The sequence below is a fragment of the Aulonocara stuartgranti genome (genome assembly GCF_965226115.1).
Source record: "Aulonocara stuartgranti genome assembly, chromosome: 3".
Taxonomy (NCBI): domain Eukaryota; kingdom Metazoa; phylum Chordata; class Actinopteri; order Cichliformes; family Cichlidae; genus Aulonocara; species Aulonocara stuartgranti.
The window spans coordinates 42333996-42345904 of record NC_138941.1 but is presented as its reverse complement, the minus strand read 5'-3'; the positions used below and the strand labels follow the sequence as shown (position 1 = coordinate 42345904).

At 43.1% G+C, this 11909-nt stretch overlaps 1 protein-coding gene across 3 annotated transcripts; it reads right to left on the bottom strand.

The window, feature by feature from the left end:
• Window positions 1-284: 284 nt before the first annotated feature.
• Window positions 285-10577, bottom strand: ccs (copper chaperone for superoxide dismutase). 3 transcript variants are annotated; one of them, XM_082528742.1, is made up of 8 exons: window positions 10415-10577; window positions 10154-10226; window positions 6262-6415; window positions 5179-5355; window positions 3895-3955; window positions 3452-3529; window positions 3272-3375; window positions 285-703 (listed from the first exon to the last, which is right to left on the bottom strand). In XM_082528742.1, the coding sequence occupies exons 1-8, from the start codon at window positions 10541-10543 to the stop codon at window positions 544-546; spliced, it is 936 nt and encodes a 311-aa protein (XP_082384868.1). In that variant the 5' UTR covers window positions 10544-10577; the 3' UTR covers window positions 285-543. The 3 variants fall into 3 exon arrangements, with proteins under 3 accessions (XP_082384868.1, XP_082384870.1, XP_082384869.1); XM_082528744.1 differs by having other exon boundaries at window positions 5179-5353; window positions 6272-6415; XM_082528743.1 differs by having other exon boundaries at window positions 5179-5353; window positions 6266-6415; window positions 10415-10576.
• Window positions 10578-11909: the final 1332 nt, after the last annotated feature.

Here is an 11909-nt window from a genome sequence, read left to right as displayed (position 1 = left end):
ACACATCTCAGCGATCCTGGAATTTCAGGATTTGATTTGGTTTTCCAACAACTTTTTGTATATTCTACTTAAAACAAATATCATTACTCGTGACCCACCTATGAGCAATCATAATAATCTTCCGCATCACATCCTCTTTAATTTTTCTACTTAATAAAACTCAAATATGTGGAGATGACAAGTTTTTTAGAGAGGCTTATATAATTACTCACATGTTCCTGCAAGTGGACGGCAACACAGAGAAATTAAATCTGTAGCTGAGAAAACATTTACAGACATCCTGCTGATGAGTTGACATGTTTAAAATGCTCAGAAAAACATTAAACAGCAACTGCAGAGAGCGTTTGATTTGATCACAAAGAGCATTTTCACGAAATTAAGTCCATTCATTGCTGTTTGGTCATCAGTGCAGTAATCTTCAGGACTCTGTCTTCCTCGCGTCAGCACTCGCGCTCCGCCGAGAAACACAATCTGCATTTCTCTTCGAGACGCTTTTTGTCCCCCTTGTTCAAACTCTCATCAGTGTCCAGAGGTTTGAGAGGTTCACAGGTGTGCCGCCGGTGTCTCCAGGTTGTTCTTGCTCCGACCTTTCCCAGCTATTGGCCGGTCCCTCTCCTCCCACAGCGTGACGCCGTCGCAGGCACAAATCTGTTTGGGATTTTGGAAAAGTCCCGCCGATCGGGCGATGATCCCACAGGCCAGCCTGCACAGGGGAAAAAAACAACAAAACAAAAAAGAACAAAGAAATTTAAAATACCTAAAATACCTACACTTGACCAATTTAAAGTGCCTGAAATAATAATTTTGATACCAGCGTTACGTCACATTGCATTTTTCATTACTTAAGTTTTGAGATTTTAGTTAATTAATCACAAAAACACAGTGCTGTGGTCATGACTGATATCCAGGTGAAAGGATTACTGGCACAGAACTGGGCGATGCCAGCAATCAAACACTAGTCAGTCAGTGAAAACAAACATTTCCTGGTCTTGAACAAAGGTGCAGATGACTTCTGTAACACTGGCAGTCTACAGGAGTTACAGAGGAGTTACCCAGCTATTAAGAGTAGTTCAGAAGCTACAGCAGCCATCGACTAATTAGAAGGCAGGTGATTTGAGCCCAGGCTGCTCCTCTTTACATGCCAAAGTATCCTTGGGCAAAATACTGAAGATACTGACCCCCTAAGTTGCTCTCCGATGCATTCACTGAAGTGTGAATGTTAGATAGAAAGCACTCAGGCGAAAAAAAAGTGCTTGTATGGGTGTGAATGAGCGATGGGGGCACGTTGTATAAAGCTTCGAGTGCTGCAGCAGAGTAGAGCGTTTAACATTAGAGGGCTTTAATAAAACTAGCAGATAGTCTACAGGTGGCCAGGAAATTTACAGCAGTCTGACAAATCTGTTTCTCCTCCTCTCGTTACTAATAACAGAAATAACAGCTCTTATATACACACGTCATTTGGATATGCAAATATTATTTTAGGCACATTGTACGACTCAAAAACTCTATGACCAATGCAGGAGGGACAGGAACCATGTTTGTTGCCTGCCTCGGGTCCTGGAGGGATGCAGGGTCTTGAAGAGAAGGCTGTTTGCAGCGGATCGCCCTCTTGGTGGAACAGATGCCACGCTGCCGTCAGACTCTGTCCTTGAGCACCAGATGGTAATCATGGAGGTGAGGATGGACTCAGCACAGCAGTAATGGTCAAAGCTATGAAGCAGGCTGGCTCATGACGCGTCTCCACTGAGGTGCTGAAGGTGACTCTGGAGACAGGAGGATGTGGTGCTTCGGCGTGGATGGAGACAGGTGGTGTAGTCCAGCTGCTTTGTGGGGTTTCTCTCTCTCTCTCACAGGTATGTAGAGAGGTGTTGCAGTCATAGAGGAGTGGTTTGTGGGGGTGGGTGGAGTCTGAATGTTGATTTGTTGACAAGTGGGCCTGAACAGGGAATGAGGTGACAGTGGAGCTCACCAGGAGTGGGACAAGTGTGGAAAAACCCATCAAAGATACAAAAGTACAGCTTGAGCAGCACAGGGAGTGGCTGTAGTGAACGCTTTTCATTGTTCAGATGAAACAACAACAGACTGGCTGCACCACATATTTTTGATACTGCACCCATATGACAACAGACGCTCTCTGGAGGTAGACGGATAGCCTGGAGCTCTCCACAGACTACCAACGTACTCCTGCTTTGAACCAACACTTCCTCATTAGCTTAGCTTTGATCCAGAGCTTGTCAAAAATCTGTTTTTGTTAGAACGAATATTTGCTAAAAAAAAAAAAAGATTTGTATCATGACTTCATTCACTAATTTGTGTTTCAGCTCTGGCAGGCAGAGGATGGAAAACTATGTGAAGATGCTGGGATGAAAACGCGCAGCTCCCAGTCTGAGGCTGTGGTTCTCAGCCAGTGGAGTTAGGAGGGCCCGCTCTGAGTTGGGATGAGTTACTGTCAGCAGTGGAGAAGTTCCAAGTCACATCTGTAGGAACATGGATGCTCTACTGGTCTGCTGTGAGGAAGAGGGAGCCAAGCGTGAAAGCGAAGCTACTTTATTTACTTATCGCCGGATCTACATTCCTACCCTCACCTGAGGCTATGAGTTGTGATTAATCAACGGATATGAGATTCTTCCAAAGGATGTCAAGGATCTCCTTTAGAGACGGGTAGAGAGGCTGCGAGCCCACATTGAAAGGAGACAGCTGAGGTGGTTTGGTTTGACTAGGATGCCTCCTGGATGCTTCCTAGGTGAGGAGTTTTAGGCAATGTGGGAGAAAGCCCAGATCAAACTGAGAGATTATATCTCTCATTTGGCTTGGCGATGCCTCAGGGTCCTCCTAGTAGAGCTGGAGGGAGTTGCTGGGGAGATGGAGGTCTCGGAGCCATCTCTGCTTAGATAGTTTCCCCGTGACCAGAACACATAGGTGGTGGAAACAGGTTGGATGGATGATTCTGGAGATTTTTTGCTCAAACTGTCGTAAAATGTGAGCAAAGTTAGCACAAATCTTTTTAATGCTAACTGGTTACTTCGTTTTTCAGCAATAATGCTAATGTATTGCTGATGTTCCAACAGTATAGTGAGCACGAAATATTTATTTTCTTCACATTTTACAAAGTAAATAATTTACTTGTTGTCGAAGACAATTGGCTTCAATGGTGGGTGATGAAAACGGCCGATAACTGCTGTTTTGTGATGTAAAGCAAAGTGAATCCATGAATGAACTGGAAACCAGCCTGAAGCTACGCATGTTTAACACAAACCACCTTCACACCCACCTTTCTCCAGAGTTCCCAGTCTGTTTGGAGAGAGGGTGACCTCCTCGACCCAGGTCGTCCTCACCTGCGTCCACAACCAGTGATCGACCAATCACATCCCACACCTGGAGGCAAACAGACCAAGGCACGCTGTTCAGCTCCTGTGGCTAAGTACGAGTGCCAAATATAACTCTGTGTTACCTTAAGCTGACCGTCCTCCAGTCTAAATGAGGCTCTCCCGTCTGGTCCAGCGATGACATTTCCCAGATCGCCGACATGCTGTGTACAAAACAGTACCTGTGAAAACTTAACTGTACGTCAAGTGGTTCAGTGAAGTATAAAACTATTAAAAAATAAGGAGTTAACAGCAAGGCAGAGTTACAACTCTTTCACACACTTCATTTAAAATTTAGCACCTGGAGCAGAAGAGCCCAAAACGGCTCCTCTGGGACGTGTTTGGCAATCTGAGCGGGTTATCGCATCTCGCATTTGGCCTCCGCTGACATTTTAATACAAGCCAGAAGGAGGTACAGTCTGAATTTATGACACAAGGATCCTAGCACTGCTGATCGCTCTACTTATAAAAATGAATGACTTTATGGAGAGGTTATTTTAGAGCGAGCTAAAGAAGTAATTTATCGTACCCTGTCGGAGTCCTCTGGACCGCCGTGTTGTCTCCCAAAGGGGTTATAGTGCTCTCCACAACTGCAGAAAAAGGAGAGCTGTTGATTTCAGAGGTCAGACTGGTTCAAGTTGATAAGACGGCAACAGTTACTAAAATAGTAAAAGTAACAAAGAACGGGGGCCGAGGAGGAAAACAATGGCAACATTTTATTTGTTTCCATCGGTTAGCTTTACATTACACGAACACATGGCAATTAACATGTAACACACCAGCACAAGCATAAATGCCAGCATGTCCGCCACTTGTAACGCAGGTTACATCGTGGGCTCCATAAAGATCCTCTACAGAAGCCTAAATCAGGCCTGAGTCACTATAACTGGACGAGAGAAGATCAGAAGAACGTCGCCTGGTCTGATCGGCTCTGAAGGAAAAAGGGAGTCTAGGTGTACCTAATGAAATGTCTGGTGAGTGTATAAGGCAGAAAGTAATGAAAACAGGTAGAGGTGTGAGGGACTTGATGATGGATGGATCCCTCAGTTTTCTCATTTGTGAGTTTGATGACAAAGACTTCACACGAGCATATTTTACTCCCCCTGATGTCCGATACGTTTTACATCTCTGCAGGACGGCGTCAACAAAGAATAAAAATGCTAAAGCTACACGCCTGTGAGCAACAGTTAACGCCGCCCGTCAATATGCGCTCGGTTAATTGAATTACTGAGCCTAAACTGACAAGTGGAAGCTTAAAATGACACACTGTCCCATTAACACGCTAAATCAGCGGGATTTCAGATGAACTCCGCTAAAGCCCTGTTTTTAATTAAAACCATAATTACATTACACAATAATTTCATCTCTCGCTGCCGTCTTCTCCGAGGCAATAAGAGCTGAGGCTCATGGGTACAACAGTATACAATGTCTCTCAGAGACACAGATGAGATAATTAAAACTGACAGCTGTAACATAAGCCCGTACGTATGCGTGGGAGTTTTGAAGGTCATCGCTTGCCTCGGTACCACAAACCCCGTTTTTTGTTCTTTCACATCACAGGTCAGACCACACAGATTTTTCTTTGCGGGAAAAGAAACCAAACCGCAGAGAAAAGCTAAAAGTTTACAAACTCGTCAACCGATTCGGACCAGAGTAAACGAACTATGGGTGTGAAAAGGCCCGAGACTCATAACCATGACTCTTTCCAGGTTTGAGCTTAGGAAAAGTGTAAATCACCGATGACTCCCCATCTCCTTCACACTCTACACGATGCTGATGAGCTGATAAAACTGGTATGAAACACTGGTCTAACCTGAGGCAGTCCAGTGTGAGGTCTCCCAGCGTGTGAACGTGGAGACCGTGGGGTCCGGGCTCCAACCCGTCAATGGTCCCGTCAATCAGGCAGCGTTCCTCGGACAGCTGCAGGAAACGCACCACCCCCTGAATCGATCCGGCACCGGCTAACATGGCCACCGCTGCACCCAGATCTGCCACGGAAAAACAGAGAGGGTGAAGCACTTACTTGTGTTGGGGTAGGGCTGTGATCAGACTGCTTCACATTAGATTTCATCTGTAGGGAGCTGTGAGCTCAACATAAAATGAACCAGTTTAAAGCTACAGGGAGAGGCAGACTGTGGTAGGCTGTGGGGCTGAGTGCCTATCTTATAGTGCTGTGCTTCACAGATTAAGTAAGGATGGAAGACAAGGCTCGGAGGTCTCCGGTGTAGTCAGGATGATCTTTGTGTTCACACTTTAAAGCAGATCAGCTGATATTTAGTCCATGTTTAAATCATAAACTGCCCTCAGTGCATGCAATCACACGGTTACTGACCTGTGATTGGATCAGCAGACTGTATCTGACTGAGACTTGCTACCACAAACAGAGGTTCAACTAATGAAACTCCATTTTGGCTGTTTTATGAGGCATCTTTGTTTAGCAGGAAGTCCGATAAATCAACTCAAAGTTACCACACTGTACCGCGCTGAATATCTGCAAGGAATGGCCCAAATACGTGGCTAAATATTATCTGCATTCACTCGGTTTTTAATTCATCAAAATAAGTGGGAACTACAATTTTCAAATATTACATTTAATCAGCTGTATTTTGCCTGCACGGTCTACAGTTTGGTACATGGACTCTTGCACTCTTCCCAAGATTAAACAGGACTATAAATCCGACTCAGCTGTGGTACTGGAAAGCTTCTGATACCTCCAGCGCAGGCACGTGCAGCTCCTGCATTTTGGATTTATCTGAATTAGTTAGTATTGTTTCAATTCTTCTATTCTATTGTTTCTATTGTTATTATTGTATTACACTGTAGTTTTTAATTTTATTGTTATTGTTAAGCACTTTGTGCAGCATCGGCTGTTGGAAATGTGCTATATAAATAAATCTGACCTTGACCTTGACCTTGCTCTGATCCGCCGATGCCCTTCAGCACGGCCCTCCGTCCGGTGCTCTCTATCAGGGCCTGCAGTTCTGCACTGGTCAGAGCAGATTCCACCAGCACCTGCTCCTGACCGACATCAATACTGACCGAGTTCACGCCTGCAAACATACCAAAACCATCATCAGACAGACAGACGGAGAATAACACGAATGCAGACAGCTGAGGAGAACGTTCAGCGATGCGAATAATCTAAAAACAGAAACAGTTTGCCTAGGATTTATCTGATTTTCATTTTCTTAGATTTACTGCTTTACACTGATCTATATCAATGAAAATCTACCCTCATTAGGTACACTTATTCACAGTCACCAGCTCTCTGTCTAATCGAGCACCTTTGTGATGTGGTGGAGGAGGAGATTCAAATCGTGGATGTGTTGCTGTCATGTGGACCAAAATCTCTGAGGAATGTTTCTAGTACCTTGTTGTGTCACAAAGAATTAAAGCAGTTCTGGAAATAAATTGGTCCAACCTGGTACTAGCAAGGTTTTATTTTTTTATTGGGTTGTGTCTACATTTTCTTGTTTATATCTGTATAATATGTAGTCTATAGCTGGTTTGTTATTGTGAAAATGTTAAAGCTTTATTGTTTTCTAATAACATCCAACACTTGCTGGAGACAGAACCATGAATGTTATTTCCTGATAAGAGTTTTATTAGTTGTGGTGAGATTAGTGGCTGTTGTTTTTCTCTCTTCAAAGTTATGTTGTTGTTTCAGCGGCTCCCTTAAGGAGTCGCCACAGCAGACCATCTGCTTCCATCGCACCCAGCATTAACATCCACCTCTATCACACCAACACCTGCGTGTATCTTCACTGCATCCATGATCACCTCTGTGATCTTCCTCTTTTCCTTCAACATCCTTTGTCCATTATATCCACTATCCCTCCTCTGCACATAGGGCTGTTCGATATAACGATATATATCGGATGATGATATAAAACGTCTATGTTTCATTTTACGCTATCGTTTGTTTCGTGGTGTCGCAAAATAAACTGTTTACAACAATATTTTTTCATTGTTTTGATGGACACTGTAGTGGCTATATTAATTTCTTAAAGTTCCCTCTTTCTCTTATATTTAATATAACCACACTACAGACGGACAAGCACCTGGTTTTATGCATTGTGTTTAGGAAAAACAAGGTAACAGCATCGCGTGTCCGCTTGTTTATGTTCCACATAAACCTTTCACAATAAAGCTCAAGATCCTGTTGAGACTTTTCAGAATAAACTGAATCACGTGAAAGAGCAGATTATTTACGGATGAGAAGTAAAAAAGAGCCGCCAGGTGCTAAAAAATAAACCTTAGACTCAAACATTAGAACAGGCTTTCCCCCGCAGCACGCTGAGTAATGAATGCTCACAAAGAAAACTGCGGCATTTACAACTTATGTCTAAAAATGTAGAGTTTCATGCATTGGTTAGAACACTCGACTCCAGCTACGTGACGCGCAGCTGGAAACACTTCCCGCAAGTCGAGCTGCCCAGATTCACAGAATTTACAGAAAATGTTACATTTTTGTGATTTATATCGTTATCGGCCGATAGAATTCTTATATCGGGATATGAGAGTTTGGTCATATCGCACAGCCCTATCTGCACATGTCCAAACCATCTCAGCCTCGTCTTCCAGCCTTTGTCACCAAACTGCCAAACCTTCAGCTTTCCCTCTGATGTACTCATTACTAATTCTGTCCATTCTGGTCACTCAGTATGAAATACCATCATCTCCAAATCACAAATGAAATAATTTTTTCTTATAAGGTTGTGGATTGCCCGGTGCTCAATATGGTTTGACTCACTTAACAGGAAACAGGATGCTTCATATGTGTTGCACTACACACTCGCCTGCACTGATGGAAGTGCCTCAGCATTCAGTTAAGATGAAGCAGCTGAAATGACACCGTCTCTACTATATGACTAATGCTCCCTTAGAGTTCAGTGGGCGCTGCAGAAAAATGCAGGATCTTTCTGGAAACATCACTTGTTGCTTAGTGTAATGAGTTTACTTTAATATTGAAATGCAAAATCATGCTAACCAGCGTCTGTACTGCACTTTTAAGTGCGTATGCAGAAAACTTCAGCAGTCCCTGTTTGTAGGAAAGTAAACAATGCAGTGGGGGTAGGGTTGCCAACCGTCCCTTAAAATACGGAATCGTCCCGTATTTCGAAACAAAAGTACACGTCCCGTATTGAGCTAATAAGGGACGCACTTTGTCCCGTAATACAGGGAGAATCAAAAGTAGTCTATAAATGTTTATGGAATTAACGCTTTGTTTGAAAACATAATTCCCAGCCCCTCTCCTGCTTTGTGACCAATGAGCTGACAGCACACTTATGACAATTCGAGTATGACAATTCAGATTACCGCTCATCTCATTGGTCAAGGAAAGGTCGCTTACGGAGAAAATACCGGAAGACAACAGATGACCACAACAAGAAGCATGGCCAACAGGGAAACAAACGCCGACACTGCGGTGCAAGTCTCGGACGACAGTACACCTAAAGCTGGGCAGACACTGTGCGATTTTTTCAGTCACGTTATTCAGCTCCTGCTCAAACTGCACGATTGACTCGCAGGGGTTAGAAGTTGGTAGGTCACGATGCAGGTCTCACACTATACCGCCCGATGCTCTGATGCGACCTGAGTGCTCACACTGTGCGTCCATAAAATGAAGGTTATAACAGAAAATCTGTCGCGCTCTCTCTCTCCGTCTTTCACTCACACAGACACACCACCACCATCAACTTTGCTAAATTGCTAATGAAAAACATTGATCGGGCAGCTGTGATTGAGCAGAAATGTAAATCCAACTATTTTCACGGTTGTGTGCCTCCATTGCTTGTGTCCAGATCACACGCTGCACAGCCGTGCTGCGCCGTCTTTTTCACCAACGTTTACGTGTTTGCGCGCGAGCAGTGTGAGCGGCTGTGGTGACACCCTCACGAGCGATTGATGATCGGGAGCTGGTCGTGAGGTGTTAATCACTTCTCGTTACCCCACGTATACTACACGACGCACGATGAAGGCCAAAATCGGTCCGATCACTCAAAAATCGGCTCAAAATGGGCCTAAAACCGCACAGTGTAAGCCCAGCGTTAGAGCAGCAATGTTTGTTCAGAGAAAGGGAAAAATGGGAAAAGGAAAACACCTGGCTGGAAAAAGTTAATATGGGCATGTGCAGTGAATATCAGCGCTATGTGGCCAGAAGTGTGATAATATAACTTATTTTGTGTAATAAACAACTGCAAGGATAGATGATTACAACAAATTGATGACTAATACATAAAAGTAATACATAGATGAGTAATGATGATGAGTTATGATGCGTAATCATGGGAACAAGCGGGTTTACAAACAGGAGCAGCTGATTAGCATTAAGCCAATTGTACTAAATGCACTAAATGTGCACTGTTACAAGAATGTTTTTCTTTCTATTGTTTTCTATTATTTTAAGTTAAGCAGGACAGAGTTCTTTTAAAGAAAGATTTACTTATATTCTCAAAAGTTAAGCATGACAGGCTTCTGTTTAAGAAGGAGACCTGTTTTATTGTGTTAATGTTGTCATTTTGAGCTAAAAATAAATGGCTAAATGATCATTTGTTTCACATGTGTTCATATCACAAAGAATACACATCTACTTAAATCAAATTCAAGTCAAATGGTTAAAAAAATAATTTCACACACAAAAAAAGAGCTAGAAAATTCACCACACTGGGAAGGGTGAAGACAACTGGGTCGCCCGGCCCTGGCCACGAGGTGTCCCTTATTTATTTTTCAGGGAGTTGGCAACCCTAAGTGGGGGTCAGCAGCTCTTTCTACATGTGCTTGCTCACCTGGTTTGCCCTCCAGAGCTGCTCTGACTTTCTCCCCGCAGCTTTCACACGTCATCTGCACCGCAAACTCCAGCTGTGGAGGACAGAGCGGACATTAAAACAGCTGGAGCCACCTGACAAGTGCACAGCAAACTGCGTAGGACGGCGACGCCGCGGTAAAGCGGCTTCAGCTCGCAAACTCATGTTTAACGCAAAAACGTAAAATAACGTCACCACACAACAAAAAAACGGGTTCACAGAGGGTAAAATGTGCTGACAAACCTTTGTGGGCCTCTGACAGTCCATGTTGTTAGAGCAGTGCGCCGCCTGGGCAATGAACACTGAATTAAACAGAAAACTTCCCACTTTTCGAGAAACGGAAATACAATGTTTGCTAATGGGCGCCGCCATGTTTGTGAGGTCAGAGTGACGTTCCGCCCGTTGCCGCCGTCAAGTGTCCACCAGCTGGTACTGCAGCCTCCTGTTTTATACGAAGAACACTTCACAGGAGAAGTGTTTGGCTTTACTAAGAGAGCGCTAAGTGATGTTATTCTTTAATTAAATCCTCGGAAAATAAAATAAATATTTAGCGTAACAAAAAATGTTTTACTCAAATCTAGTTAAAATACGCTGCTTAAATATAAACAGTAAAAGCTACTTTTCAGAGTCTTACCCAAATTATATACATAGACATATTTTAATGTTGTAGTATATTAATGTAGAGCACATAATCAATCTAATCAAATCTATGTACACTGATAACATGCACATAATCCAATTATTGTCAATTAATTATCTGAAACTATTTAAAAACTGTACTTGTAATTATATCATTATATAACCACTTACTTTACACCAGTTAATTGGTATAATAATGTAATAATAAAACCAGCATCGGAATCTGAAACTTCTTAAAAGATTATATACAGGAAATGTCGGTTATCAAAACCGATTTATTTAGATTTTATAAGAGATGAAGCAGTGATGTCACTGCACGTAATACACAACTTAGCAAAAATATATATCTTTATATTCTATTTTAGCTTTAGACACTGTGTTTTTCACAAAACTTATTATTTGCTCCTAAACACAAAAATTGCTCGTCCCTGGGTGGGCTCGAACCACCAACCTTTCGGTTAACAGCCGAACGCGCTAACCGATTGCGCCACAGAGACTGTTGCAGCCAAAAAGAAGGGGGAAACCACATTTCTTGTCTTCTCATGGTTTCGATTATGTCACTGGTGTGTAGGGCTGGGTATCGTCGCTTATCAGCTGCTGGATGGTTGCTGAAATAGTTTTGTGAGCTGTAACCTGGGATTCTGGCGTTTTTGGCTAAATACATTTATATTGATACATTTATAAATGTATTTTTAAATTTATATATTTAATGAAACGATATCGCTAAGTCTAGCAAAAAAAAAGAAGCTTGTTGTTACTTTTAAGTAAGCAATGATGTCAAGGTTACCGCTGAGTATAAAGCAAAATTGACATTAGGCGTGTGTTCTGTGCTTTATGCTCAAAAGTACAAAAAGCGGTCGTCCCTGGGTGGGCTCGAACCACCAACCTTTCGGTTAACAGCCGAACGCGCTAACCGATTGCGCCACAGAGACTGACGGTGCACGACAGCCGGGGGTTTCTCCACCAGTGTTCTCGCGCTACGTTGCCGGTCAGTGTGCATTTGCAGACAAACGAACACCATGTTCAGGCCTCCAGAACAAAAGGCGGAAGCATATGAAGAAGAGCTTTGAATGTCCTTCAAGAAGCCTGGAGAACTATT